The sequence below is a fragment of the Oncorhynchus mykiss genome, chromosome 27, assembly GCF_057628025.1.
Source record: "Oncorhynchus mykiss isolate SJ-2025 chromosome 27, ASM5762802v1, whole genome shotgun sequence".
Taxonomy (NCBI): Eukaryota; Metazoa; Chordata; class Actinopteri; order Salmoniformes; family Salmonidae; genus Oncorhynchus; species Oncorhynchus mykiss.
In genome coordinates this window covers 24,521,506-24,549,273 of record NC_143048.1, presented here as the reverse complement: position 1 = coordinate 24,549,273, position 27,768 = coordinate 24,521,506, and the positions used below count along the sequence as shown (strand labels likewise).

Genomic DNA, 27,768 nt, shown 5'->3' with positions numbered 1-27,768 from the left:
CTCAGTGCTAGAGGCTTCACCACAGACCCTGGTTTGAGAGTTAGCAGGAGGAGAGCTTAGGGAAAGATCAAGACCCATCTTTACAGCCCTGTTAATCCAGGCTATATTTGGCCTATGGCTGCTAGTTATGACATTACGTAATTGGGTTTCTTTCATTAATTAATATTTACAAACATTAAGCACACGTCAGTCTCTTTCTTCCCCAAGGGCATAAGTGTACCCCCATCATGCTAATATGGTGTGAAAACAACAAAACCAGAGGGAGAACTAGGTCCTGTTTCACTTCAAATCCTGTTGTTGTTCAGGGTAAGAGTAACCCTCTAGGTCTGCACTGGGAACAACTCTTAAAACAGAGATGCTGCACCCCCAATCCTGTTCCCTATCTTTTTCACAGTATACAAAAATCAGGGGAGACAGAGTGTACCTGTTGGGTATGGGTAGTAGCACTAAGGAACTACTATACCTGGCACACAAGGATACATTGAGACACCGTCCCACAAATTTGTAGGGGCTGCTTACCTTTGAGGCTGGTTGCTATGCAATGAGATTTATTCATGAAGCTTTCACTTCTTATACCATTTACATAATGGAGTGGATCCAAAAGCCCTTGAGAAGAATTTGAGAGTCATAAGGAGAAAAGTTTGGCTACTCTTGGCATGCTGTCAAATGGTCTTTGGATGGCGGACTCATAATAATGCTCTCAGTCCTAAACCTGTAGTCTTCCATTGACTCTTTGTGTGCATGTTATGTGTGCTACCGTCTCATCTAATATATATCTGAGACAGCGCCTTTGCCTGGCAGCTGCCCTTACAGCCCATGTCTCATCTCAGTGATGTCATCCACATGTCCCAGAAGCAGGACATTATTCAGTGATATGACTCAAGTCAGGCTGTGTACTGTTCAGTAGTAGGCTGTGGGCAGACACTGTTGTGCTTTTATCATCCAGACCATAGAACATTTTCATTAAGTGCAGCTCTGAGAGGGTTTGGGCGAACCTGCAGCTATGATGTTCCACTAGCTATGTAACCAGGGGGAGGAGGAACTGGACAAATATCACTGTAAGCTATTTCATTAACTGTTGCCTTTGGAGGGGTGTTTAGCATTGGATTAGTAAAACACCAAGCACACCAAGTGCTCTGAATTAATTCAACTTAAATTAATTGAAATAGCAGTGATTTGTCATTACAGAGAGTAAGCGGTTTAATTCCAACCTGTATCAGATTGATCAGTCAGTGTGAAACACTCTGGTGAGGCAAGTTAAGTGCCGAGACTGCAACCAATATGTTAAGCAGAGGCAGCTAGCTCTTGCAACTGTCTCGCTCAACCCCTGAGGCACACACCCTCTTTCTGCCTTCGATCAAATGCAATTTGTGGAGGATCCCTATATTTTTTTTTACAGACTCAAACAGAGGCCTAGGAAGACACATTCAACACACTGTCAAGTTCAAAAACAACTTGGGAAAGTATTGGCATTGATAGACTCCAAAGAGAGATTGGAGACCATGCATTAACAGCCTGACTGAAAGTGGAGACCAAAGTCAACTAAGACACCTGCTGCTAAAATGATGATGCAACACTGTCCTCAATGCACCCCTGTAATACACCAGCGTCTATCTATCACGTGTCTGTAAAGTTTTTTTTATTTTTATTATTTTTGTTTAACATGACTGTGGTCTCATTTGTACCAGAGTAGTTCATGTTTTTGACATCAATCATCCTGTCTCATGGACATTCATTTCAAATATTGAAGTACTTATCCTCTGTAATCATTTCATCATAAGATTGCCAGTCTCTCAAAGGATCATAAGAAATCTTGAGGTCCTAAAGTAGCCTATGACATGGATCCTCACAGTGACTGAGGCAGCTGTATTGATGTTCCATGAGTCTGTTGTCCCTGTCAACAGAACACTTAAGACATCTGGTGGAAACATGTATAATAAAGAAACCTCAGGATATGTGAAGCATATCACTCAATACACGTCACACCATATGGCACCAGTGTGCTCTGACAGAGACTCAAAATAAATTTGATGGGAGGGGTGTCTGGGGGATAAAATGTAAATTACACAGAGGCACGCACAAACGCTCGCCTATGACATCACATTTTTTAAATAATTGAGTTATTTTTCATAGGTCGTAAAACTTCTGGATTTTTAAACGAAAAAATGTATATAGAGTAAAGCAAAAAAAGTGGAAACATATTTTAAGCAAAAACTTGAATACTTGTATTGCAAGCCAAAACAAACGATATAAATGATTTTAAAAAAGGGAGAGCAATCTGCTCTGCTTTTTTCGCAATTTGTCCTCATCCATGCTTGCATTTCTTAGGTTTGAATCACATTTCTATGGTTACAATCTTTTTTCCCCTATGCTTTTATTTTTAAACCCTGTTCATGTGTGGGTGGGATTTTGAAGAGGCTAAATTGGTTACTGTTGGTCAATACATTTGGAGTGACAGTTCAACAACCACAGTCCGTGAACTCAAAATAACAACTGTAGGTTTGTTCGAATTAACGGACTTGCCTAGTTAAATAAAGGTTAAGAACCAATTCGTATTTACAATGACAGCCTACCGGTGAACAGTTCAGGGGCAGAACGACAGATTTTTACCTTGTCAGCTAGTACCCACCCATGCTGGCAGCTACAGCCTGGCGCTAGTTCCCCTTTCATCTGTGGCTAAAACTTGTAAAAGAAAGGGATAATTAACGTGTAATATTGGTCACCGTGTATTTCACCGTGACATACCAATTATTAGCTAACGTTACTGCTCACGGGAAGCCAGTGTGAATGACCAGTGCACCGGTTTTGTAGAGGTGCTTCCCGATGGTTGTTGCTTCCCACTGGGCGGCAGTATGGTCACATGTCACCGGCAGTAACTATGACCAATTTGATTAGGTTGGCAGCCTACATGAGAAATAAATTGTAACATCGGTAGTGACCATCGAGGATACAGTATACTGTTCAATGGGGAGAGTATTGGTGCAACTGGGAACAGCAACAAAAAACGAGGACAAATATTGACGCCAGTGATCTTCAGGTCGGGGGTCTAGAAAGTTGCCAGAGTTTCCGATTTGGATTACTGTTCAAAAAGATTTTTCCCAGCCAGAGCTCGTTTTTTTTCTCCTTCTAAATTCCCAGTTATTTTGAGTGCGGCATATGCACTGCAAGCCGGCAGTATTGCACCGTGGCACAATGCAATTCGCTTACGGAGCACTACTGTCCCGCAGTACGGCAAGTGATGTAGCTAGGTAGAGGGTGGAAAGCGTTGATGCGTTCTGTGGGTGTGGTCGTTGAACTCATTCTAAATGAATTGACCAATAGTAACCAATTTAGTTCTCCTAAACCCCACCAGACGTAAACATTGGTTCAAAAATAAAATCGTAGGGGACAAAATATTGTGACCGTGGAAATGTGATTCGAAGAGTAGACTTGCGAAATATAAGCATGGGTGAGGAAAGTTTAACAAAGCCGAGCAGATTGGATGGAAACCTGCAATCTTTTTATGTGAGTAAAGTACATATCGGATAAAAAATTATGACAGGCCTGATGCAAATTTTCCAGAGAAGGTGAGCTCTTTGAATCGGTAAAATTAATAAATGGGAGAAATGTCCGTGGAAACGCTTTTATGCGCAAGTGTCGATATAATAACCATCGCATCGAAGTGAACTTGGAGTCACGCTATGACGTGTGTGGTACTCCCATTACAGCTTGTCGGGAAAGCATGCAGTTTATTAAACTACAGATTAAATAAAGTTATGATGAACTTCACAGGGTGGTGTAAATTATGAGCTTGACGCTCCTTTCCAATAAATATCGAGGGTCTTATATTGACATGATAATCGATGCTTGGCACACAAAAAAACTAATTATGTAGGACATACAGTGCAGTTGGCTAAACGGTTCTGCCTGGTCAATCCGAAATCTGCAGTGACCGTACAGCATTTACTGTGATAAAGCCTCCGCAGAAGTCAAAGTCATACTTATTGCGTTTTGTGGAGCAGAGCTGTTGTCAAGTGTAAAAGTATAGCATCCGTCCCTCTCCTCGCCCCTACCTGGGCTCGAACCAGGGACCCTCTGCACACATCGACAACAGCCACCCTCGCGCACCCATCCAACTAGTCGAACCAGGGACCCTCTGCACACATCGACAACAGCCACCCTCGCGCACCCATCTAACTAGCTGGCCATTTCACATCCGTTACACTCACCCCCCTTTGACCTAATTTTCCGCAGCAACCAGTGATCCGGGTCAACAGCAAAAACAATACATTCCATAATTTGGTGTTAGAAAACGCTGTTTCATGCACCGCGCCAGAATCTTCCATAAGTGTTCGATTGGGTTGATCTGGTGACACACACACTTAAAACCCCCCTATGCTCCTTTGAGAACCAAAGTCACAGATCTCTTGTTCTAGCCATGGTAGCCAAAATAACGGGCAACTGGTTTATTTATTTATTTTTTATTTTTAACATAACCCTAAACATGTTGGGATGTTAGTTGCTTAATTAACTCAGGAACCACACGTGTGGAAGCACATACCTTGTATCCCTAATTTACTCAGTGTTTAGTTTATTTTGGCAGTTACCTGTACTTGATGCATCGGCTACGCATACAAGTTGAGAATATGAAAAGTTCATATTGTGGTTTCTCACTTACCTGATGCGGTACAGATGATTGATACCAATAGTATCAATAGCAGGACATGGGTGCTATGTGTCTCCATATTCTTGTAGTTTGTCAATTTTGCGTGGTGACAGGTTGGTCTATGTCCAAACTGATTTTCAACCCTCTGTCACATTCAGTATCCAAATGTATCAGAGGTAAACAATTAGTGCTTACTACGAGAGCAGTTGGATTTTTTCAAGCGGTTAAAATCGCCCCGCCATACTTTGACAACAGCTCTCCGGACCCCATGCCAATTTCGCCTGAAGAAATGCATTGTAACGTCACTTCGCCCCAACACATGCACACAACATCATAATGAAATCATCTTGTAGCGAAACGTCCTCAGCAAGTCGTTCTACCATAAAACAAGAAATCGATACGTAAATATATTCATCTTCTATAAAATACAAACAAGACAGCTTCGTCTGAGAAGTTGCGCTCCCGCTCGAATCTCTGAATGTGTGCCCTGTTCCTGGAATAAGAGAGGACCAGTTTACGAATGTCAACTGACGCACATGCTGAAATGAGTAAACATATCTCCGCTCCGAAACCTTCACCAATATATGGAGGTATTCTTAAAGAGACAGGAGCAACATCTGTGCAGGCTCTGATCTGCCTGATCCCCATTCTGCGCTACGCATGGCTAGATGACAGTGAGATGATTCACAACCTAAAAGGTCTGCGTTTCAGCCATGTCAATCTTTACAGTAATTGCAGGTGTCAGTTTCCTTAGACCCCAACTCATATGGTCCTAACATTGTATGGCAAAGCAATTATAGGTAATTCAATAAACATAATCATAGCCTGTCAATTGGCTGAAATGATTAATGTAATGTGTTGCCTTTAAGTAGGCTAACACAAATGGATGAAAACTACATTGCAGAGGGCACATGTTGTTATTGACCAAAATAACTGTAATCAAGGGGATAATTATGAGGATTGTTATGGTGGTGACTTCAATCATTTATTGATGATCACTAAGTTATTGTTGCTTCTCCTCCTGTTGGAAGATAATTCTAATCATAATGATGATGATAAAGGAGAATGATATTCTGCTCCTGCTACAGTACATGTACCTCTGATGATGATGAAGATAGCCTTCCACTGTGATAAACAGTCCAGAACAACTCAGCCCTTTAACACTGCCTGCCACAGAGCTTCAACAGGCCCCAGATTCCATAGTGATTTATTAAACAGGTGCTGGTTCACACCCACTCCTTCCTCTCATTGATCTGCAATCTGCCTCTTGCAGAGCCTCTGATGCCTATACTCTCTGGGGAGGACACACTGCTCCCCAGGGCAGGCTCAATCTCTCTGCCCCCACCCTACTCCACCCCAGCCTCTGTGTGCCCCTGGCCCATGCCGTCTCAATGCATTGTCTATATGTCTCTTACGGAGAGCCCAACATGATGGAGAGTGCTCATGGACAACCAGACGCCTGCTCTCCCTTTGTCCCCCTGAATGGGGCTGGAAATTGGGCTACAGATGAGAAGTCCAGACGCCTGTCCCGGCAAACGACACAAAGAGAGGCCACAACGGCATTAACCCCCAGCTCCAATGGAAGCATGGACCTTATCAAAGTCTACAAAAGCTAAACAGAGCAAATGGAAACATCTCATTACGAGTCCTAGTGGCGTCATTGGGTGTCAGTCTAGATTTAAACAACAACTGCCGCCAGTGGACACTGTCTTCAGGTGGTGGAGGTTCTTTTTTTATTTAACCAGGCATATCAGTTAAGAACAAATTCTTATTTACAATGACAGCCTACCCCAATTGTGCACCGCCCTATGGTACTCCCAATCACAGCCAGATGTAAGGCAGCCTGGATTTGAACCAGGGACTACAGTGCCTTAAACAGCTGCGCCACTTGGGAGCCCAATGTTATCAATGCACTCATGCCTAATTCTTATGGATTTCATACATGATGCACTCAAAATAAATACATGACCATATTGTGCCTTTGAGGGAAATGTATTCTGATTGGAAAAAGCTTATTTTTGCTCATGCATTTAAAAAAAAATCTCCCTTTCCTCAACACAGAGCTGTTATGGTTGTTTACTTAAGATTCAGAAAGGTGCATTTTGGTAGATGCCATTTTATATATTTTGATTTAACTATAAAATAATAAATGTTGTTAATTGTAGTAACCAAGAGTCCCGCAGCATGGGGTAGAGTATGTGGATGGTGGGGAAAGTGTGCCAGGGTACAGATGATGGGACAGGCTAGTCAGTGTGACTCCGGTAAAGAATGTGAGGTTCAGTTGTCCAACCTCACCCAAGTCTTGATCTCATGTCTCTCAGATCACCGTTTGGCTCTATACCATAACCTGGAGACCCAATCCAGAGACTAGACTACAGACAACTACATTTTCCCTTTTAAACAAACGGTATATTCCGACATGAAATTTACAACTCAAACAACTCTAGACCCTGGCACTGAACCCATCACTTACTTACACTCACTAACCTAACGCCTGAAACTAGATCCGCTACATACTGGTCTTAGCATGCAGAAATATTGTGAGGATCTCTTCTGTACTGTTCAACCAATCCAGTAAATGTGGAGGAGGCGTTAAGATGGAGTGCCACCTTGTTAACGTCCAAAAGCGGAAGTTGTATCACAGGCTCTTTCAATTTCCCCTGAAAACTGGAACATCCGGTTGTTGGGGGCTCGGCAGAGGCTATACACTCACTACAACTGTAAATGTGAGCCTCTGATCATGGTTGGTGGTTCACTGTACAGTAAAGAAAACTCATTCAGGGATCCTAGTTTCTCTCTCCCTGCCTACTGGGCTCACCTCGTCATGTTTCTCTTCTCCCACAGAGAGAGGGTCCTTAGCTGTCAACCTCTGTGGTAACTGATCAGTCAGTGTCATTAGTCACTGGTCCAGACCCCTTTGTCTTCCCCTCCTTGACTGCCTGGCTGTGCGAGGGACCTTCAGTCAGCCTGGAGGACTCAGCCTGCGTCCCAAATGACTCCCTATGTAGTGCATTACTTTTGACCAGGGCCCATAGGTCGGTCACTGGTCAAAAGTAGTGTGCTATGAAGGTAACAGGGTGCTATTTGGGACACATCCTCAGCCTGGGGTTTATTTATAGACCTGGTGTCACCGCCATGCAGGGCCAGTGGCAGGCCATTTACATCCAATACAGTAGAGTGCAAAGGTAAGCAACTAATATTACAACTGCACTTGGCGCCCAGCCCAGCTTTTCTCATTTCAAGCCCTTCGATACAGACAACGGGAACGTACATTCTCTTATCATGCCCTCAAACATCAGTTGCAAATTGTAGGAGAGTTGTATTTGTATTGAGCCACCCCAGAGAGAGAGAGGAGGTTTTGTATTACTAGTTCTCCTTTATCATCAGTCTACCTGACCAGGAGTGCTGACTGCTATTGGATCTCCTCCACTATGTGTTAATGAGCCATGGAAAACACTTACTTGCTCTTTCTCTGGCACAAGTGACTGCAAGTCTTTCTGCTATATACTTGTTCCAGCTTTGAGAATATCATCTGTTGCACAAGGATTGCCTTGTATTAAAGTTGCACTCTCAAACGTTGTAGAATTTCAGCCACCTGTGTACTATGTAATCCATTTTGTGTGATATGTTAAAGTTTACAATTTGTATGATCTATGATTTTTGCAATTTGTGTGATGTTAGAATCCAATTTGTGCAATATGATACACATTTGTTGTGCTTAAGATCAGAGTGCATTTTTAAGCAAGAGTGCAATTGCAGTCTCAAACTGTTCTTGCTTTTACAGCCACAATGCTGCAAGCAAGTCAGCTGAGGCTGTATGAGAAAGAAAATATGTTTTACAGGTTCAGCCATAGTAGTACAGCGAACGTGGAGCAAATTAGGGCACAAACAGATTTTTCACCTTGGGTAAAGTGTTACTGGCCCAATTGCTCTAACCTCTAGGCTACCTGTCTGGCCTAGAGATCAGAGAGAGATCAGATGCATAGGGTCATAATGGGTTGTAGTCATCATCATCATCATGTCCTTTAGTGCTCTGCTCAGATAGATGGACATCTGTGTAGCACGTCATACCATACATTGCCACATGAGGCTACATATGGAGCTAGTCAGGCCCAAACAACAGTTGAAAAAGATGTAGATCGGGATAGGGAGCAGGAGGGAGGGAGGGAGAAGCAGGAAGGACAGAGAGGGAGAGTAGTGGAGGGGAAATAAACCACTAGGATCACTCTCAAAGGATGTTCTCTTATGAAGTATAAAAGGCTCATAGTGCCCTCTACTGGCCATTCTGCCCACAAGCAGTCCTCTCATGATAAATTCAACACATTGCCTTGTCATGAAATGTGAATAGGTTCCGTATTATATTGAACAACACATTGTTGTACTGTACTTAAATTGTACTTATGGTTGGTTGTGGTTGAGGCTAAGGGGTTATGGTTGAACCAGCACTGTAACGTAGGCACTGTCGCAGCCGGCCGTGACCGGGAGACCGATGGGGCGGCGCACAATTGTCCCAGCGTCGTCTGAGTTAGGGGAGGGTTTGGCCGGCAGGGATGTTCTTGTCTCATCGTGCACTAGCGACTCCTGTGGCGGGCCGAGCGCAATGCACGCTGACACGGTCGCCAGGTGCACGGTGTTTCCTCCGACATGTTGGTGCGGCTGGCTTCCGGGTTAAGCGGGCTAAGTGTCAAGAAGTAGTGCGGCTTGGCTGGGTTGTTTCAGGGGACGCATGGCTCTCGTCCCATCGTTGCATCTCCCATGCGGACTCGGTTGAGGCGAAGGTCAAGACGATGGATACCACGAAATTGGGGAGAATTAAAAAATAAAATAAAAAACCAGGATGCGGACTTGAAGCTACTGTTAGGGTTGTGGTTGAGGCTAGGGTTATGTGGACATGAATCTACTGTTAGGGTTGTGGTTGAGGCTAGGGTTATGTGGACATGAAGCTACTGTTAGGGTTGTGGTTGAGGCTAGGGTTATGTGGACATGAATCTACTGTTAGGGTTGTGGTTGAGGCTAGGGTTATGTGGACATGAAGCTACTGTTAGGGTTGTGGTTGAGGCTAGGGTTATGTGGACATGAAGCTACTGTTAGGATTGTGGTTGAGGCCAGGGTTATGTGGACATGAATCTACTGTTAGGGTTGTGGTTGAGGCTAGGGTTATGTGGACATGAAGCTACTGTTAGGATTGTGGTTGAGGCCAGGGTTATGTGGACATTAATCTACTGTTAGGGTTGTGGTTGAGGCTAGGGTTATGTGGACATGAATCTACTGTTAGGGTTGTGGTTGAGGCTAGGGTTATGTGGACATGAATCTACTGTTAGGGTTGTGGTTGAGGCCAGGGTTATGTGGACATGAAGCTACTGTTAGGGTTGTGGTTGAGGCCAGGGTTATGTGGACATGAAGCTACTGTTAGGGTTGTGGTTGAGGCCAGGGTTATGTGGATATGAAGCTACTGTTAGGGTTGTGGTTGAGGCCAGGGTTATGTGGACATGAAGCTACTGTTAGGGTTGTGGTTGAGGCCAGGGTTATGTGGACATGAAGCTACTGTTAGCGTTGAGGCCAGGGTTATGTGGACATGAAGCTACTGTTAGGGTTGAGGCCAGGGTTATGTGGACATGAAGCTACTGTTAGGGTTGAGGCAAGGGTTATGTGGACATGAATCTACTGTTAGGGTTGTGGTTGAGGCCAGGGTTATGTGGACATGAAGCTACTGTTAGGTTTGTGGTTGAGGCCAGGGTTATGTGGACATGAAGCTACTGTTAGGGTTGTGGTTGAGGCCAGGGTTATGTGGACATGAAGCTACTGTTAGGGTTGTGGTTGAGGCCAGGGTTATGTGGACATGAATCTACTGTTAGGGTTGTGGTTGAGGCCAGGGTTATGTGGACATGAAGCTACTGTTAGGGTTGTGGTTGAGGCTAAGGTTATGTGGACATGAAGCTACTGTTAGGATTGTGGTTGAGGCCAGGGTTATGTGGACATGAAGCTACTGTTAGGGTTGTGATTCAAATCAAAATCAAATCAAATTTATTTTATATAGCCCTTCGTACATCAGCTGATATCTCAAAGTGCTGTACAGAAACCCAGCCTAAAACCCCAAACAGCAAGCAATGCAGGTGAAGAAGCACGGTGGCTAGGAAAAACTCCCTAGAAAGGCCAAAACCTAGGAAGAAACCTAGAGAGGAACCAGGCTATGTGGGGTGGCCAGTCCTCTTCTGGCTGTGCCGGGTGGAGATTATAACAAAACATGGTCAAGATGTTCAAATGTTCATAAATGACCAGCATGGTCGAATAATAATAAGGCAGAATAGTTGAAACTGGAGCAGCAGCACAGTCAGGTGGACTGGGGACAGCAAGGAGTCATCATGTCAGGTATTCCTGGGGCATGGTCCTAGGGCTCAGGTCCTCCGAGAGAGAGAAAGAAAGAGAGAATTAGAGAGAGCATATGTGGGATGGCCAGTCCTCTTCTGGCTGTGCCGGGTGGAGATTATAACAGAACATGGCCAAGATGTTCAAATGTTCATAAATGATCAGCATGGTCGAATAATAATAAGGCAGAACAGTTGAAACTGGAGCAGCAGCACAGCCAGGTGGACTGGGGACAGCAAGGAGTCATCATGTCAGGTAGTCCTGGGGCATGGTCCTAGGGCTCAGGTCCTCCGAGAGAGAGAAAGAGAGAAGGAGAGAATTAGAGAACGCACACTTAGATTCACACAGGACACCGAATAGGACAGGAGAAGTACTCCAGATATAACAAACTGACCCTAGCCCCCCGACACATAAACTACTGCAGCATAAATACTGGAGGCTGAGACAGGAGGGGTCAGGAGACACTGTGGCCCACTCCGAGGACACCCCCGGACAGGGCCAAACAGGAAGGATATAACCCCACCCACTTTGCCAAAGCACAGCCCCCACACCACTAGAGGGATATCTTCAACCACCAACTTACCATCCTGAGACAAGGCTGAGTATAGCCCACAAAGACCTCCGCCACGGCACAACTTAAGGGGGGGGGGGGGGGGGGCGCCAACCCAGACAGGATGACCACATCAGTGACTCAACCCACTCAGGTGACGCACCTCCTCCAGGGACGGCATGAGAGAGCCCCAGTAAAGCCAGTGACTCAGCCCCTGTAATAGGGTTAGAGGCAGAGAATCCCAGTGGAAAGAGGGGAACCGGCCAGGCAGAGACAGCAAGGGTGGTTCGTTGCTCCAGAGCCTTTCCGTTCACCCTCCCACTCCTGGGCCAGACTACACTCAATCATATGACCCACTGAAGAGATGAGTCTTCAGTAGTATTGATTGAGGCCAGGGTTATGTGGACATGAAGCTACTGTTAGGGTTGTGGTTGAGGCTAAGGTTATGTGGACATGAAGCTACTGTTAGGATTGTGGTTGAGGCCAGGGTTATGTGGACATGAAGCTACTGTTAGGGTTGTGATTGAGGCCAGGGTTATGTGGACATGAAGCTACTGTTAGGATTGTGGTTGAGGCCAGGGTTATGTGGACATGAAGCTACTGTTAGGGTTGTGATTGAGGCCAGGGTTATGTGGACATGAATCTACTGTTAGGGTTGTGGTTGAGGCCAGGGTTATGTGGACATGAAGCTACTGTTAGGGTTGTGGTTGAGGCCAGGGTTATGTGGACATGAAGCTACTGTTAGGGTTGTGGTTGAGGCCAGGGTTATGTGGACATGAAGCTACTGTTAGGGTTGTGGTTGAGGCCAGGGTTATGTGGACATGAAACTAGAGTTACGGTTTGTGTTGTGGTTGAAGCTAAGGGGTTATGAGGAATTGAAATTAGGGATAGGTTTAGGGATGAGTAACCCCGCTGGTAACTGACTAATCTGAACCGGGATATGTTATTTATTTCATGGATTCATTTTTCCCACATAAGCCATCAGCGAGATCAACTCACCTGTAATATTCAGTCTACCACTAGAAAGCATAATAACACAATGTTTGGGAACCTTTCTACCAAGGCTTATCATCACCAGAAGGATCAAAGTTTTAAAGGCTTGGTATAATGTTTCCTTTGTATGAATAAAAATGAATAAATAATGTCATACACAAGTGGCAAAACAAAAACCGTAAACAGTCATAATACCATATGGGAGTGGAGCCATGGACCTCAGTGCTGCATGCAACAAATAACTCAGACTTTAGAAGGCTGAGCTGATAGGATTATATGAAGCTCCACAACAGCCGTGTTGCTTTGATGCAAGGCCGGGGCATGCTGAGGCCTGCCTGAATAAGACCACACTCCCTGCCCTCCCTCCAGATCTAAGATCACATTCCCTCCAAAGCTAAGATCACATTCCCCCCGGATCTAATCTGCTGTGTAATGTCATGCCCCACATACACAGAGATTAGGCCCACACAGAAGGCCCATCTCTGTCAACACACAGTGGACACACAACCCCTCAGTGGCTGTCTGCCAATGTTTCTGATGCTGCAGCTGTTATGGCGACTCCTCTGGCTGCCCTCTATGCATCTGAGATGTGACTCTTTGGCTCTGGGGAATAGGGCTATAATAGATAGCTAACAGACAGATTTATGCCGCCGGTTCATTTAGAGCGAGAATGTGGGGGCCAATTCTTAAACTCTACGTGGGTGAGCGGCTTGCTGATGTCAACGTTGTGAACAGAGTGCACCATGGTGGCGGTGGGGTTATGGTATGGGCAGGTATAAACTCAGGACAGTGAACACAACTGCATTTTATCAATGGCAATTTGAATGCACAGAGATACCGTGACGAGATCCTGAGGCCCATTGTCTTGCCATTCATCTGCCGCCATCACCTTATGTTTCAGCATGATAATGCACAGCCCCATGAAAGGATCTGTACACAATTCCTGGAAGCTGAAAATATCCCAGTTCTTCCATGGTCTGCATACTCACCAGACATGTCACCCATTGAGCATGTTTGGGATGCTCTGGGTTGATGTGTACTACAGCATGTTCCAGTTCCCGCCAATATACAGCAACTTCGCACAGCCATTAAAGAGGAGTGTCCACAGGCCACAATCAACAATCTGATCAACTCTATGCAAAGGAGATGTGTCCTGCTGCATGAGGCAAATGGTGGTCACCAATGTTCCCTCTAAACTGCGCGTGGGCGTGCCTGCGCGTGGGCGTGCAGTAGCCCCGAGACTGCCGCGCAGCCCCCCCAGGACTGCCATGCAGAAAAAATACTGTATCAGCCCAGAGAGAAACACCAGATTGAGCTTACCTCAACTTTCTAGTTTTCCCTGTTAATTAACACTATAAACGTTTCCCTTTACTGTGGCAATTGTGATCAATTCAATGCAATATTAGCCACTTTCAATGCAACATACCGAAAAATGTTGTATGCAGAACGCATCGGAGTAGGATTCTATTGCATTGACCACATGATTCAGCCTCTACTCTACACAGACCGGCCGCATAACCAATCAGAGCTGCAGTAGGCCTATATGCAAATAGACCATTGCCATATATGGATCTGTGCCATTTACTTTGAACTGGACTATGTTTACAGCTGTGGTCTTGAGTAGATGTGTTTGTTTTGAGATCAAAGCGAGAGCTTCATGTAGCTACGTGTGCACATTTTGTTCATATCCTTTGCTAGTTAGCGAGTTATTAGCCCAGTTATAGATAATTTGTAGTCAGCAATAGGGGAGGGATTGCTTCCTACAAGAGCATAACACGTGTACATTTCTGGACCTCTTTAAAAAGCGAGACAGGTAAAGAGCTTTTTTAATATCTTAAAGGGGCAGCATTGCATTTTGAGACAGGCTTGAATAAGCTAAGCAGGCAATAGGCAGAGGGTAGCAAAATTTGTCTGATTCTCTGTAACAATGGTATGTGAATAATAATGCATGTTATTTTGTAAAGTGGTTTCTTGTATCAAACAACACCATTTTCAATCACTTCCTTGTCTGAAGGAGGATAAACAGATTAATGTCAAGCCCTGCATGGTTGGCCAACATTATGAACAAATAGCCACAGTAGCCTACTTGGCCACTTAAAATTGTAACTTAAAGTGGGTACAGCCTCAGTGTTCACAACGTTCAAGTTTGTGCTCCTCAGACCTGAAATTTGCACAGTCCTGAGAAAAATGAAAGGGAACATTGGTGGTCACACCATATACACTGACTGGTTTTCTGATCCATGCCCCAACCTTTTTTATAAAGGTATATCTGACCAACAGATCCATATCTGTATTCCCAGTCATGTGAAATCTGTAAATTGCCGTTCGTATGTATATTTGTTTGTTTTAGTTTGTTTTTTGAAGACAAGGAAAACTGAAATATACATAAATTAAACAACTTCATTATTATTTGTAGATCAGTCAGTCAGTCCCAATTTACCCAGGATACATTACGGTTTGATCCTCTCGAACACGGCCATTATCGATCATCTGGTGATTGCTCACAAGCAGGGAGGCTACAGTAGTCAGGAATGATAGTAGTGTATGTGTAAAGGTGGGGGAGATATTGTCTAGATTAAGAGCACAGGGGGAACATGTTAACGTGGAGGTGTGAACAGAGGTGTGAACATTTAGTTTTTCCCCTCTGTCTGACCTGTTGGAATGAGGGCAGGATGGTGGAAAGGGAGAACTAAGATACACATATTCAGAAGCCTGTGCATTGATATGTATTGGAGACATAGAACCAGCCCATGCCCTCTCCTAATAATCCTGGTGTTTCATTCATAGTCAAGTCATTCACATAGTCCCCTCCAGTCATGGCCTCGAGATCCTTCCTCTTTAGTGATCAAGCACAGGAGGCTGCTGATGGAGGACGGCTCATAATAATGACCGGAACGGAGCAAATGAAATGGCATCAAATACATGGAAACCATGTGTTTATGTATTTGATACCATTCCACCTATTCTGCTGCAGCCATTACCTTCAGCCCATCCTCCCCAATTAAGGTGCAACCAACCTCCTATGGATTCAAGAATTGTAACCCTACTGTGACTGTGGGGTCTGTATATTACGGTATAAAATTACTGTGACTATAAAATAGGCTGAAATTCTAGTATGTTTAACTTTGGGAAAGGCATGCCGCTAGCGGGACACTGACAACATCCGGTGAAATTGCAGAGCGTGAAATTCAAACTACAGTATTATAAATATTTAACTTTCATAAAATCACAAGTGTAATACATCAAAATAAAGCTTAACGTCTTGTTAATCCAGCCGCTGTCAGATTTCAAAAAGGCTTTACGGCGAAAGCACACCATGCGATTATCTGAGGACAGCGCCCCACATACAAAACCATGAAAAACATATTTCAACCAGGCAGGTGGGACACGAAAGTCCGAAATAGCTATATAATAAATGCCTTACCTTTGATGATCTTCTTCTGTTGGCACTCCAAAAGGTCCCAGTTACATCACAAATGGTCCTTTTGTTCGATAATGTCCTTCTTTATATCCATAAAAACTCAGTTTAGCTGGCGCACTTCAGTCAATAATCCACCCAGTTTCCCTCCATCAAAACGCATACAAAATTAATCCCAAATGTTACTAATAAACTTTTCCAAACAAGTTAAAAAACATTTATAATCAAACCTTAGGTACCCTAATACATAAATAAACGATACAATTTAAGACGGAGAATCGTTAGTCTTTACCGGAGAAAAATACCAAAGAACACGCTCTCAGAACGCGCTTGGAAACAGTACAGCCAAAAAAACTGTTGACATCTAGTGGAATCCCTAGGAACTGCAATCTGGGAGGGCTTCGCCTTATTATAAAAGTGGGGGTTTGTCCTCGGGATTTCGCCTGCCATATCAGTTCTGTTATACTCAGACATAATTTTAACAGTTTTTAGAAACTTTAGAGAGTGTTCTATCCAAATCTACCAATTATATGCATATCCTAGTTTCTGGGCCTGAGTAACAGGCAGTTTACTTTGGGCACACTTTTCATCCGGACATCAAAATACTGCCACCTATCCCAAACATGTTTTAAAATCAACAGGTTATTTTTTATGTAATCACGGAATCCAGAACCAAATATCATGTGTGCTGGACATGATAGTCTGTCATGAGAGAGATCGGTATTTGTGCAATTTACCTCTTTGGCATCTGTCTGAATATTTTTTATTTTACATTTATTTAACTAGACAAGTCAGTTAAGAACAAATTCTTATTCTCAATGACGGCCTAGGAACAGTGGGTGAACTGCCTTGTTCAGGGGAAGAACAACATATCTTTTTACCTTGTCAGTTCAGGGATTCAATCTTGCAATCTTTCGGTTACTAGTCCAACGCTCTAACTACTAGGCTACCTGCCGCCCCAATAAATAAAATCCATCTTTCAGTGAGGAGATGCTTTTCAGAGAAAGATGTTGAGACTGAGGGTTCACACAAGGATTGAGAGGATTGGGGGATATCTTCCTCTCAATTTCTAATTAAAATGAAAATACTGCAGGATATTATCTGGTTGTGAAAACGGATGTGCTGCACTTCTTGACCACTAGATGACACTAATCAATCATACATTCATAACAAACTACCCGGTGATAGATTCTCTGATGCATTTGAGTTCCACTAGTTCAGAAAATGAGAAAGTGAACTGAGGAACAAAGCACAAAAAGTTTAATTGAGTCATTAATCATGTCAGACCAGACACACTATCAAAGCATGGACCCGACAGTCAAGGACAGAGAGGCCCATATTCCACCTGGCATTGAGTTAAGGGGTTCTTCGCACTTGAACGTGTTTAACAAAGAACTTCTTCAGGAAGTCAACTGCAGCTCAAAATTAAAAGATACCAAATAATTAGGGAGTGCATGCCATTGAAATAAGCTATTGCACAGAATGGATGGACAACAAGGAAGTACTTCTTTAAAGTCCCAGTGTAGTCAAAAACATGATTTCCCTATGTTTTATATATTTCCACTCTATGAGGTTGGAATATATTGTAAACATGATGATAATGCCCTTTTGGTATAAGATATTTTTGAAAAGAGTGCCTGAAAGTTCTGCCTGTTTTGGTGGGATGGAGTTTTACCCTTCTATGGACGGTGACATCACCTTGAGGTAAATTAGTTAAGACTAATTAGAGAGTTCCAAACCTGTGTACCAATTACAGCTCATTTTTACTTTCCCCCTCCCCACTTAGACCACTCCCAGACAGCCCTTGCTAAATTCTTGCTTAAGAAATTGCCCTTTGCTAAGAAGTTGTTTTTGTTGATTTTTGACCAATTTAATTGACAACATTTACAGTTATGTACTTGTTACCCAGTAATGATCTGATATTGAGATAAAAACATCTGCATTAGACTTTCAATTATATTCACACAAAATACATTTTAAGGCAATCCAATGCCACAAATCAGTTGACATAATGTACATTTTGTGGTTCCTTAAACAAAGTAACAATTATATAGAGGCTAGGCCTAATCTATAAAGCTTGCCCCACAATTAAAGAAATATGTTCTGGGAATATATGCGGAGTGAAAAAGAGTGCAGGCTTGGAATGTTCCCACTGTCCAGTTTGAGATTAGTGCCTCTTTCCATATACCCACCATGAATTATCAATAATTTACACTAGCCATCAGCATCAAGTTTCCTTGGTATGTTAATGTGAATAAGCTGAGGGTGGACTTCAAATACTAGCTATATCTTTTCAGTAGGCTTTTCAGATATTCTTGGAGTTTGTTCCTATCTGGTGAGAGTAAAACATGAGCATAGACAGGTCATGTTGAGGTCATGTCAAGCTCTCTCTCATTTACTTATACCTGTCTACTGGAGAATGATGCTCAGACAGTTACATTTCACTTCCATTCAGACTAGCGAATGACTGACTGGTGTAACATAACTGATGTTATTAATTGAAGCTCTATTTTATAGCCAGTGAAAATCTTCTTTGTGAGCTATGACCTCAAAAAAATGCAGTCAAATTGGCTGACAATGTTAAAAAGCAGGAAAAGCAGGACCGAAAATATGAGGCAATGAAAAATTCAAGGGTTTGCCAGTCAATTATTAACTCTAAGTTCTGGAACACAGGTCTGATGTGATGAGGTAGTGGGTTGAGGTTAGCAGTGGTGGCAGTCATGGTCGTTGTGTATTTCACTGCAGGTCGAGGTGAGGACAGATCAGTCTTAAAGATGCTGGATTTGATATCATGTAATAAATCCATTACATCCAACAACTAAAACTACACATGGGCCCCGCAGACATTAATATTTCACCTGACAACCCATTTATGAGCTGAGGCAGGACCTCAGACTTACACTACAACTTAAAAGCCTAGCTCATGCTCCCGTCTGTCCTCTCACACAACTATCTGTTAATGTTTCCTGGGGATTTTTACATGCGAAAGAAGTGTGTCCTATATATAAACTTTTAAATGAGACTCAGGTAATGTACTTCAATTGATTTGGCATTGAATGAATTTCAGTATGAACTATATCCCTGAAATGTTTTATCTATGGCATTGACCTGATTATACATTTCAGTACAAATCAGGAATAATCATCTCCATGCTCATTCACAGCGTTATTCCATACACCCTGTCCATTCAGTAGGCCTATACATGCCACTGCCATGCTTATCTTCTTAGCTTGTATCCCCTTAGCACTTGACCTTAAAAGGTCCAATGAAGATGTTTTTATTTCAATATCAAATCATTTCTGGGTAACAATTAAGTACCTTACTGGGATAATTTTCAATTAAAATGGACAAAAAGAAAACAAAATAGCTTCTTAGCAAAGAGCAATTTATCAAGCAAGAATTTTGCTAGGACTGTCTGGGAGTGGTCTGAGTTGGGAGGGGACAACTGAAAACTAGCTGTTATTGGCAGAGAGCTTTGGAACCATCTTTCTTTTTGGTCTTAACTAATTTAATACTTGGTGATCCTGGCTGAAATTTCAGCAGGTCTTTTCAAACAGCTCTTACACTAAAAGGGTATTATCATCAATTTCACAGTATTATTCCAAACTCAGTGTAGAAATATACATAAAAACACTTTTTTTTAATGCACTGGTCCCTTTAACAACTTTCTTCACCGTTAATCAAATCAAAAGTATTTATAAAATACCTTTTTACCTCAGGAGAGGTCACAAAGTGCTTATACAGAAACCCAGCCTAAAACCCCAAACAGCAAGCAATGCAGATGTAGAAGCACTGTGGCTAAGAAAAACTCCATAGAAAGGCTGGAGCCTAGAAAGAAACCTAGAGAGGAACCAGGCTCTGAGGGGTGGCCAGTCTTCTTCTGGCTGTGCCGGGTGGAGATTATAAGAGTATAAGAATACATAGCCTTTAAGGCCAGATTGTTCTTCAAGATGTTAAAAAGTTTATAAATTACCAGCTGGGTGAAATAATAATCACAGTGGTTGTAGCGGGTGCAACCGGTCAGTACCTCGGGAGTAGTGGAGGCTGGTGACTTGAGAAATTGAGGCGCATAACACACGGCGATGAGTGCGTTTCAAAAATTGTCAAAGACTAATTATTTTAACCTAAAGCATTTAATAAAGACATTTATAGTACCATATTATGGGGAATGTGAATGAGAGGGCTACTTACACCGTGTTGGAAAGGGATCACAGCAGTGATTGAATGAGGGTATGAGGCATGAGCTGAGGTGTTCAGAGACTTGACCAGCACAGGACGGTCAACACACTACACAGTTAGACACAAGAGCTAAGAATGACTTAGTCCAAGCAAGGAGTAAAATCATTGATGTGTAATAATGTAATTGTGTATGTGATTGACTCTACATACAGCAATGATAGAAAATGTATAGGGGTACTCACAGTGCTTGGAGGGGAAACATTCAATGTGCCAGTGGATGAGCGGGCACATGAGATGTGGCTTCAGTTCATGTCAGGATAAAGTTTACAAAGGTTGTGGAGTGGAGTAGTCATCACCTCTTAATCAAGGAACAGGAGGGGACTTAGCTGTAAATACAAATAGCAGATACATTCCATTACAGCTGCACCATTGTAGGTCTGAACAATGAGTTTCTCTATGAACTTAAACTCAGACATCTCAAAATTCATAAAGTCAAACAAACACAGGCAGCGCATCTCGCCCACTTGACACATCAAAGTATCCCAAGAAACATTCCTGAATAAAGCCTAGTTACCTGAAGATAACTGACAACTGCAAGCAGACTGGTTCCACCATAGGTCCCAGAGCGGTGGTGCAGTTTTCACCCCCTGGGACCTGGAGTTTTCACCTAACTAGGAAAACTCTGGACCCTATAAGGTATGACAGTGATTAACCAGTTGTAAAAGGGTTTAATATGGACTATGATGGGACCAGTTTTTCCTAATCAGGTCACATATATATTTTTTACTCCTGAAAAAAACTCTTGGCCCTGTCTAACTGCAGCTACCTTATATTTGTTCATATAAATTATTTTTTAGACTAGATTAGGGGGGGATTTCCCCCCAGCCAGACACATAGACAACAACTGATAGACAATAGAACTCACAGGGCTGAGCTTGCTTTATGCATGTTTGCATCATGCAGGCCTATGCAACTGTATGCTTTACAAAATATTTACTCACATCTGTCAGCACTATTATGTTGATTCCAGTTAATCATTATCGATTAAAACGTATAGACAGCCTAGCAAGCCCAATTTTGAATTTAAACTACATTTGATCACATTTTCTCCTGACACACACATGGACTATAAATTCATAACGTCACCAATTAGTTTACCTTGACCAGACGGATAGGGGCATAGGCTATATGCAGCTGCTCTTATTAGTAGCCTACAGTTGATCAAACGGAAAAATGGTCTCGTTTTCATCCCACACAGCATGTCAGATTTCTAATGTTTAGGTGTAGGCTAGGCTAGTCCCATTAGTTTTCTTTGTAGCCTCGTTTGAATGTTGCGGTTGTTCACATTTGTACGGAATGGGGTGAGTTTACGTTGTGTTATCATCTTTGCTAAATAAATACCGGAGGAAAGTGGAAAGCCTACTACAACAAACGCAACGAAATGCGCAGCGTCAAACTCTTTCGAACACACCGACAGCGTCATTGCACAAAATAGTACGCAGCATCATCTGGATATGTATGCAACAAAAGTTCAACATTCACCTTCTGCTACCATTTCTGTCAAGCCGTCTACCATACAGTTTTACGCACACGTTCGATAAATCCAACGTAAGCACTACAGCGAACGCACTCCAACTGCCTCTGCAACCGAATGCTGCAAGGCAAACGCAGTTTCATTGGCAATTAATGTAATTCTGGTCGGTGTGATAGAAGCGTTCATATTTTAATGGACGATGCGATGGAAGCTGTCAAATCATTCGGAATTGTTTTTGATATCCCAGAAAAGACAGTCGAACTTTCAGCAAGTAAAGCATCTTAGCGTGAAATTACCTCTGCAAGTTCCTTGTAGTTGTCCTTGTTGGCGGAACTTTCCATCTCATCGTGTCCTCTAAAAGCACATTCTTACATGTCCAAAAACGCAGTCAAGGCCAGCAATACAGGCAGCTTGATGAAAGGCTCCCTGTTAATCAGCTATACTTTTGATACCAGGTGATATTGAATGGCCTCACATTTTCATCCATCTTCATGAAACTGATCTGAGGCAGAGGTCGACCCTCGCTTTTAATTCACACCTTTTCCGTGTACCCGAGAATGAAAGGGGTTCTTCAACAAAAAGTCCACAACATTTTCGGCAGAAAACTGCACACTCCCACTGGTACAGTTAGCAAGGCACATTTTTTAAAATTGCACTAACTGGACACAAAAAGAAAGTTCTAAAACCTTGAAAACAATTTATAATATACCTCCTCAGTCTCCTGTCATTTGAAAAAATGCTCAACTATCACTTTTCACTCTTAATCTCTATCCAACAATGTCACCATGATACTCAACACATAAAACCCCCAAAATGCTCTGTGGCACAATCCCAATACAACTCAATAGGTTAATTATCTGATCCTAATTCTATGATTGGATGGGCAACATGTCAGTTCATACTGCAAAAGCTTTGATTGGTTGGAGGATGTCCTCCGGAAGTGGTCATAATTACCATGTATGTCTATGGAAGGGGGTGAGGCCTACAAGCCTCCTAGGTTATGTATTGTAGTTAATGTAGCCAGAGGAGGATGGAAGCTAGCTGTCCTCCAGCTGCACCATGGCGCTACGCCAGACAGTGCTGTTGAAGTTACTGCAGGCCTTCGTTGCAAAAAAGTTTTATTTAATCAATTATTTGGTAATATATTTAATATAGTTTTATCTAAAAACTATAACTTTTTTTATGTTTCACTATTTTTATTTTTATGAAATTTCACTGAGGAGGATGGTTCTCCCCTTCCTCCTCTGAGGAGCCTCCACTGCTCAGGAGTAAATGTCAGTTGGCTTTTCATAGCAGAGTATTCAGAGGTCAAGACAGCAGGTGTTGTAGAGAGAGTCGAAAACAGCAGGTCCGGGACAAGGTAGCACATCCGGTGAGGGAGCATACTTAAATTCACACAGAACACCAGATAAAACAGAATTACACCAGACAAAACAGAATGCCCCCCCACCCACCCACCCCACACACACACACACACACATAGACTATTGCAGCATAGATGCTGAAGGCTGAGACGGTGGTCGGGCTACATTACAAGCCTTATTTCATAGTAATTAGTACTATAAATTATTAATATTGTGTAGAGATGTCACAGAGCAGACAGTACAAAAACCACCTGTGCAAAATTAAGCCATGCAGGGGCGGGGCTTGTCATGTGCGCAAAGGTGCAGGCGGGTAGTTGGCAGATTGTAACCGTTCACTTCGAGGACGAGGAGAGGAGAGGAGAGGAGAGAGCTGTCTACATTTCAACTCTGGGAGCGAGGGGACGCCAGCACAAATGTAAGGATTTGTGGAGTGACAGGGGTAAACTGAGGTGACTTATCGATAAATGGTTACGTCTTTGACCGTGTACGGTGGAAGTGAACCAGCGATAGTGCGCTGCAATATTTTCTCGCAGGACGGGAAAACTGAAATAATTCAGAAACCATTACCTTTCCATACTGTCGAAGTTCTGCTTCCTGCGTTCACTTTCGCCAGATCCGAGCGGAGGACAGCCCATCGAACAGGAGACGAACTTCAAAAAGACAACTGACGCCTACTCCCAAATTCGCTGTTCGTCCTGTGGCTCGCACCGGGCACGTGCGTTTAATGTTGGGTGATGGCGATATCAGGGAGAGTCCGAGCGCTCCTGTCATTGTTATGGGTTTTTCAAGGTAAGCTCATTTTGTTCCACAACTAGTCAGTCTATTTACCATTTTGTTTTTTTGTATTATGTAAACAAGTTTGACACTTAACACTATTTCAAACATTATTGTCGTTCCAGCTCTGCGTCATTTATTTACACATAGGCGGTATGGTCATCAAAGGCTTGTGGTAGAAGTTATTTTTTCACATTGAACTACATTTTAGTCACTCTGTGTAGCTTTCAGAAGATGCGACATTGGAAAATTCCTCAGGCGATGTCAAACATGTCACAAATTGTTGAGCGGGATGTGAGGTAGGCTACCACCTGTTTTATAAACATGATTGCACCTATGAATACCTAAATCACGTGTGAAGACCTCGCGCTCTAGTCTAGGGTTCTAGCCTGATGAAAAGCATATCTTGGCTCCAAATCTACATGTTTAGATATCAACAGATCTATTAGATCGATTAGAAATGTGGGAACAACTGTCTGTCCCAAAACCATTTGCATGGTTTGTTACAATAGTGTTATATGTAATAGTGTTATAGTGTAATCTAGTTTTGTATTTTTTTTTATCTTCTTCAAAAAGTCAAATTACCCCGTGAGATTTAGCCCCTGAAATTAAGTTATCTAGTACATGGAATAATAAAATATATCCTACATGTTTTTTAGGTTGCAATTATTTGTCATGTTTCAAAGCACCATTGAACCATGTGTTGGTTTCCTCAATAGTTGAGGGGAGAAAGGTGTGGTTTGCTTATAGCCTACCTATCTAACTGGCTACATACATTTTTTTTAACCTGTCAGGACAGTTGCAACTATCAAAAAGCACTGTGATTCTGATGGTAGAGATGTATATTTGAACCAGGTTTACTCACAGATAGCCTATTGCAGGGATCATCGACTAGATTCAGCCGCAGGCCGATTTCTTTTTCTTGAGCGGATGGTCAGGGGACCGGAACATAATTACAAATCATTTGTAGAGCGCAAATGGATCACAAGAAGCTCAAATAGATATAATATTTGACTAAAACAATCATGCCTAACCTTGCCTATATTTGTATACTATCACATATTATACGTGGGAATACTTTGAAAAAGATTTACAAAATTCAAAGCTGATATGCTGGTGTTTTTAGTCTTTTTAATCCCTCAAAGTAAAATGTAAATGATTAGTGGGGCCGAATAAAACCACCTGCAGGCCGCCAGTTGGGAAACCCTGGCCTATTGTAACCTATGTTATGTTGAGGAACCCCCATAGTAGATATGTGATTGACTCCCAGCAACAGTGAGATGAGCATTGTGGTTGTCACTAAACTGTGCAGACCACGCTGCTGAAGTCAAAGGAAGTTGTAATCCGCTGATTTGCCTTGGCGTTTTAACAAGGACAAGGTATAGCTTCACTGGCCGGCCTGGGTGGTGGTCTTGGCTGATGAGATTAAAGCGCCAGTGATGCTGACTGACTGGCTGGGGACTGGTATTAAAATGGCAAACATGGCGTTAGAGGGGAAGAATGGAGAAAAGAAGCAGTGGAACTGGCTTAGATGTCCAGATTTGAATTTGAGGGCTCTAGGCCAGGGATTTTCAAACCTCTCCTCGGGGACCCACAGCTGTTCCATGTATTTGAACTATTCCACAGTTAACACACCTGATTGTAGGATAGCCAAGACTAAATCTCAATGGAGGCCAGAAAAAAAAGAATGGTAAAAAATCAGGAAAATACCATTGTGTCAGCTCATGTTTGAACTCGTCATCTTTCTTCTCGAATCCAGAGGACATAAAACAATATAGAGGTTAGATATATATTGATTTTGAGACATTATATTATATTCTTTATATGTTAATGCTAAATTCCTGTTATTTTTCAAATATTTCTCAGAAAAACAAGCTGATCTCTGTGGAATGTCAACGGAGCTTTGAGCGTACGACAAGCCTTTTATTTTGTAACCCTTTTACATTTAATTCAGCTTGTATCATGCTAATTTAGCTTTTTGCGACCTGTGGAAAGAACTTTGAAGACGACCACCACAACATGTAAAATCCCCAAAGTCGCTGCGAGAAGCAGGTTAGGTTATGAAATCTGACTTTTTGCATATAATGATATGTTAGAGAAATACCCCACTGACAGATTCAGAACATGAAGAATCATATTTGTCTTTGTAAAATGCATTTTATAAAATAAGGAAGGGAAATTTCAGAATCAAAGCGTGTTTTTACACCCTTTTACACCCTCTATGTCAAACCATAACAGGAGATATACTGTACTGTCCTGAAATATGTGCATTTATGTTGGGTACATGTGATCAATTAATCACAAAGTAATCGTAGTGCTTTATGGTAGGCAAAAAAAGAAGCTTTACTTGTGTTCAGCAGTGTCTATATGTGAAGCAAAAGCGGATTTATTCCATTGTAACAGTGGAGGCGGCTGGAACAGAGGGAGCCAGCGCCTCAGAATTAGCTCCTCTCTCAGCAGAGATCATTAGCAAGGCTAATGCCCAGTTAGACGGGACAATTATATATATATACCCCCCACAACGCAGCCAGGATGTGTAGCACCTACGCAGTCAATATTTCACCTCATTAACTCCTACTACTACTGACAGTGAATAGCTGAACATGTTACACTGAGTTGTTTCAATAATTGAATATTTATGGTAGACTCCGTGTTTCTTTCCATTCTGTTAGTTGTTTGAGCTCCCTTCAGAATAGCATACAGTAGCCTTCTTTTATACACTGCCAATCTGTTGATGTGTCTGTCTGAATTAGCAGAAAGACAAAAGTAGCCTACAATGGTTGTTTTTAATGGGTTGAAAATAGGCCTATAAATAGGCCTGTCTTTGTGGCATGAATAATACTCAGTCGAACATATAGTACTGCGATTTATGTTGTCTGTCGAGTCTACTATGGTACAGTGTAACTCTGGGGAAGGAAACAGAGAGGTTCTGATGGTGAAGCTGAGTCTGACAATTGAGTGCAGTGAAGCGAGCTGAGGCTGAGGCACACTGATTGACTGCCGTCAAGGTGGCGGTGTTGGTGCTGCCACAGCCTGACAGGAGCCCTTCACCACCACCACATCTTCATCTATATCCTGTCCTCATGTGACTAATGATGCAGTGGAGGGCAGGCAGGCATCAGGCAGGGAGGGGAGGGTGGGAATGTGGGAGAGGGCAGGTAAGGAAAGGCAGGGCAGTTAGTGCAGGCAGCAGGCTGGGGAGGGAAGGTGGAGGAGGGCAGGCAGGGGAGTTAGGGAAGGTGGGGAAGGGCAGGCATCAGGCAGGGCAGGTGGGAGAGGGTAGGTGTCAGGCAAGGGAGGGGGAGGGCAGTGATGGGGTTGGAGGGAAGGGAAGGGGATGGCAGACATCAGGCAAGGTAGGGAAGGGGAGGGGGGAACGGAAGGCTCAGGTTGCCAGGGAGATGAGTTGAAACACAGGCCAGTGAGGCCATGCCACTATCATCCCACTCTATCAATTACTGACTGAGTCAATGTGCTCCTTGCGTTGGCCTCAATAGTGTTTCAGTTCATTTATTCACCTTTAGGTGTTGATTTTTATGTCATTTGGTTTGACTCAATTTCACTTTTCATACATTGATGTCCAGGGGTTAATATTATCATATTGAAATGTTGGATGTTCTGGACATGTGACATTATGTAGAGGTAAGATGTGTAGCATGCCACACGCGGTAGATCAGAACAAAACCACATTCAGTTGATGTATATTGTTTTGTTTTTTTTGCAATTCATTAAAATTGTCTTGAATCTAGTGGGAGGCTGGGGTGTTCTAGTCTCAGCTTCCTGAATATGTCATTAAGATAGAGGATGTACAACTGTTATTCCCCTCTATCTCTCATGCACCAACACAAACAGCCCTTTGTTACAACGGAAATGTCTGGAAAAGCATCTTTCACTTACATTTTAAATTGTCTTGCCATTGATTTCCAAGGCAGGTTACAAAGGTGT

General features: G+C 42.8%; 2 protein-coding genes across 4 annotated transcripts in view; one reads left to right on the top strand and one right to left on the bottom strand.

Moving 5' to 3' along the window:
* The window catches only part of LOC110507798 (roundabout homolog 2), a 68,006-nt gene extending 62,705 nt beyond the window's left edge, over positions 1-5,301 (bottom strand). For 2 of the 3 annotated variants that reach the window (XR_016492460.1, XM_021588050.3), the window contains exon 1: positions 4,658-5,227. Coding sequence is in view for 2 of the 3 variants with exons in the window: in XM_021588050.3 (XP_021443725.2) it covers positions 4,658-4,724 (67 nt within the window). In the remaining variant the exon portion in view is untranslated. Of the gene's footprint in view, positions 1-4,657 lie in introns of all 3 variants that reach the window. The other variant, XM_021588051.3, reaches the window with a different exon arrangement.
* Positions 5,302-23,373: 18,072 nt separating this feature from the next.
* esamb (endothelial cell adhesion molecule b) overlaps positions 23,374-27,768 on the top strand; it is an 81,190-nt gene continuing 76,795 nt past the window's right edge. Inside the window, exons 1-2 of the mRNA XM_021588083.3 lie at positions 23,374-23,464; positions 23,663-23,838. Coding sequence (XP_021443758.1) covers positions 23,784-23,838 — 55 coding nt within the window. The 5' untranslated portion in view covers positions 23,374-23,464; positions 23,663-23,783. The remainder of the gene's footprint in view (positions 23,465-23,662; positions 23,839-27,768) is intronic.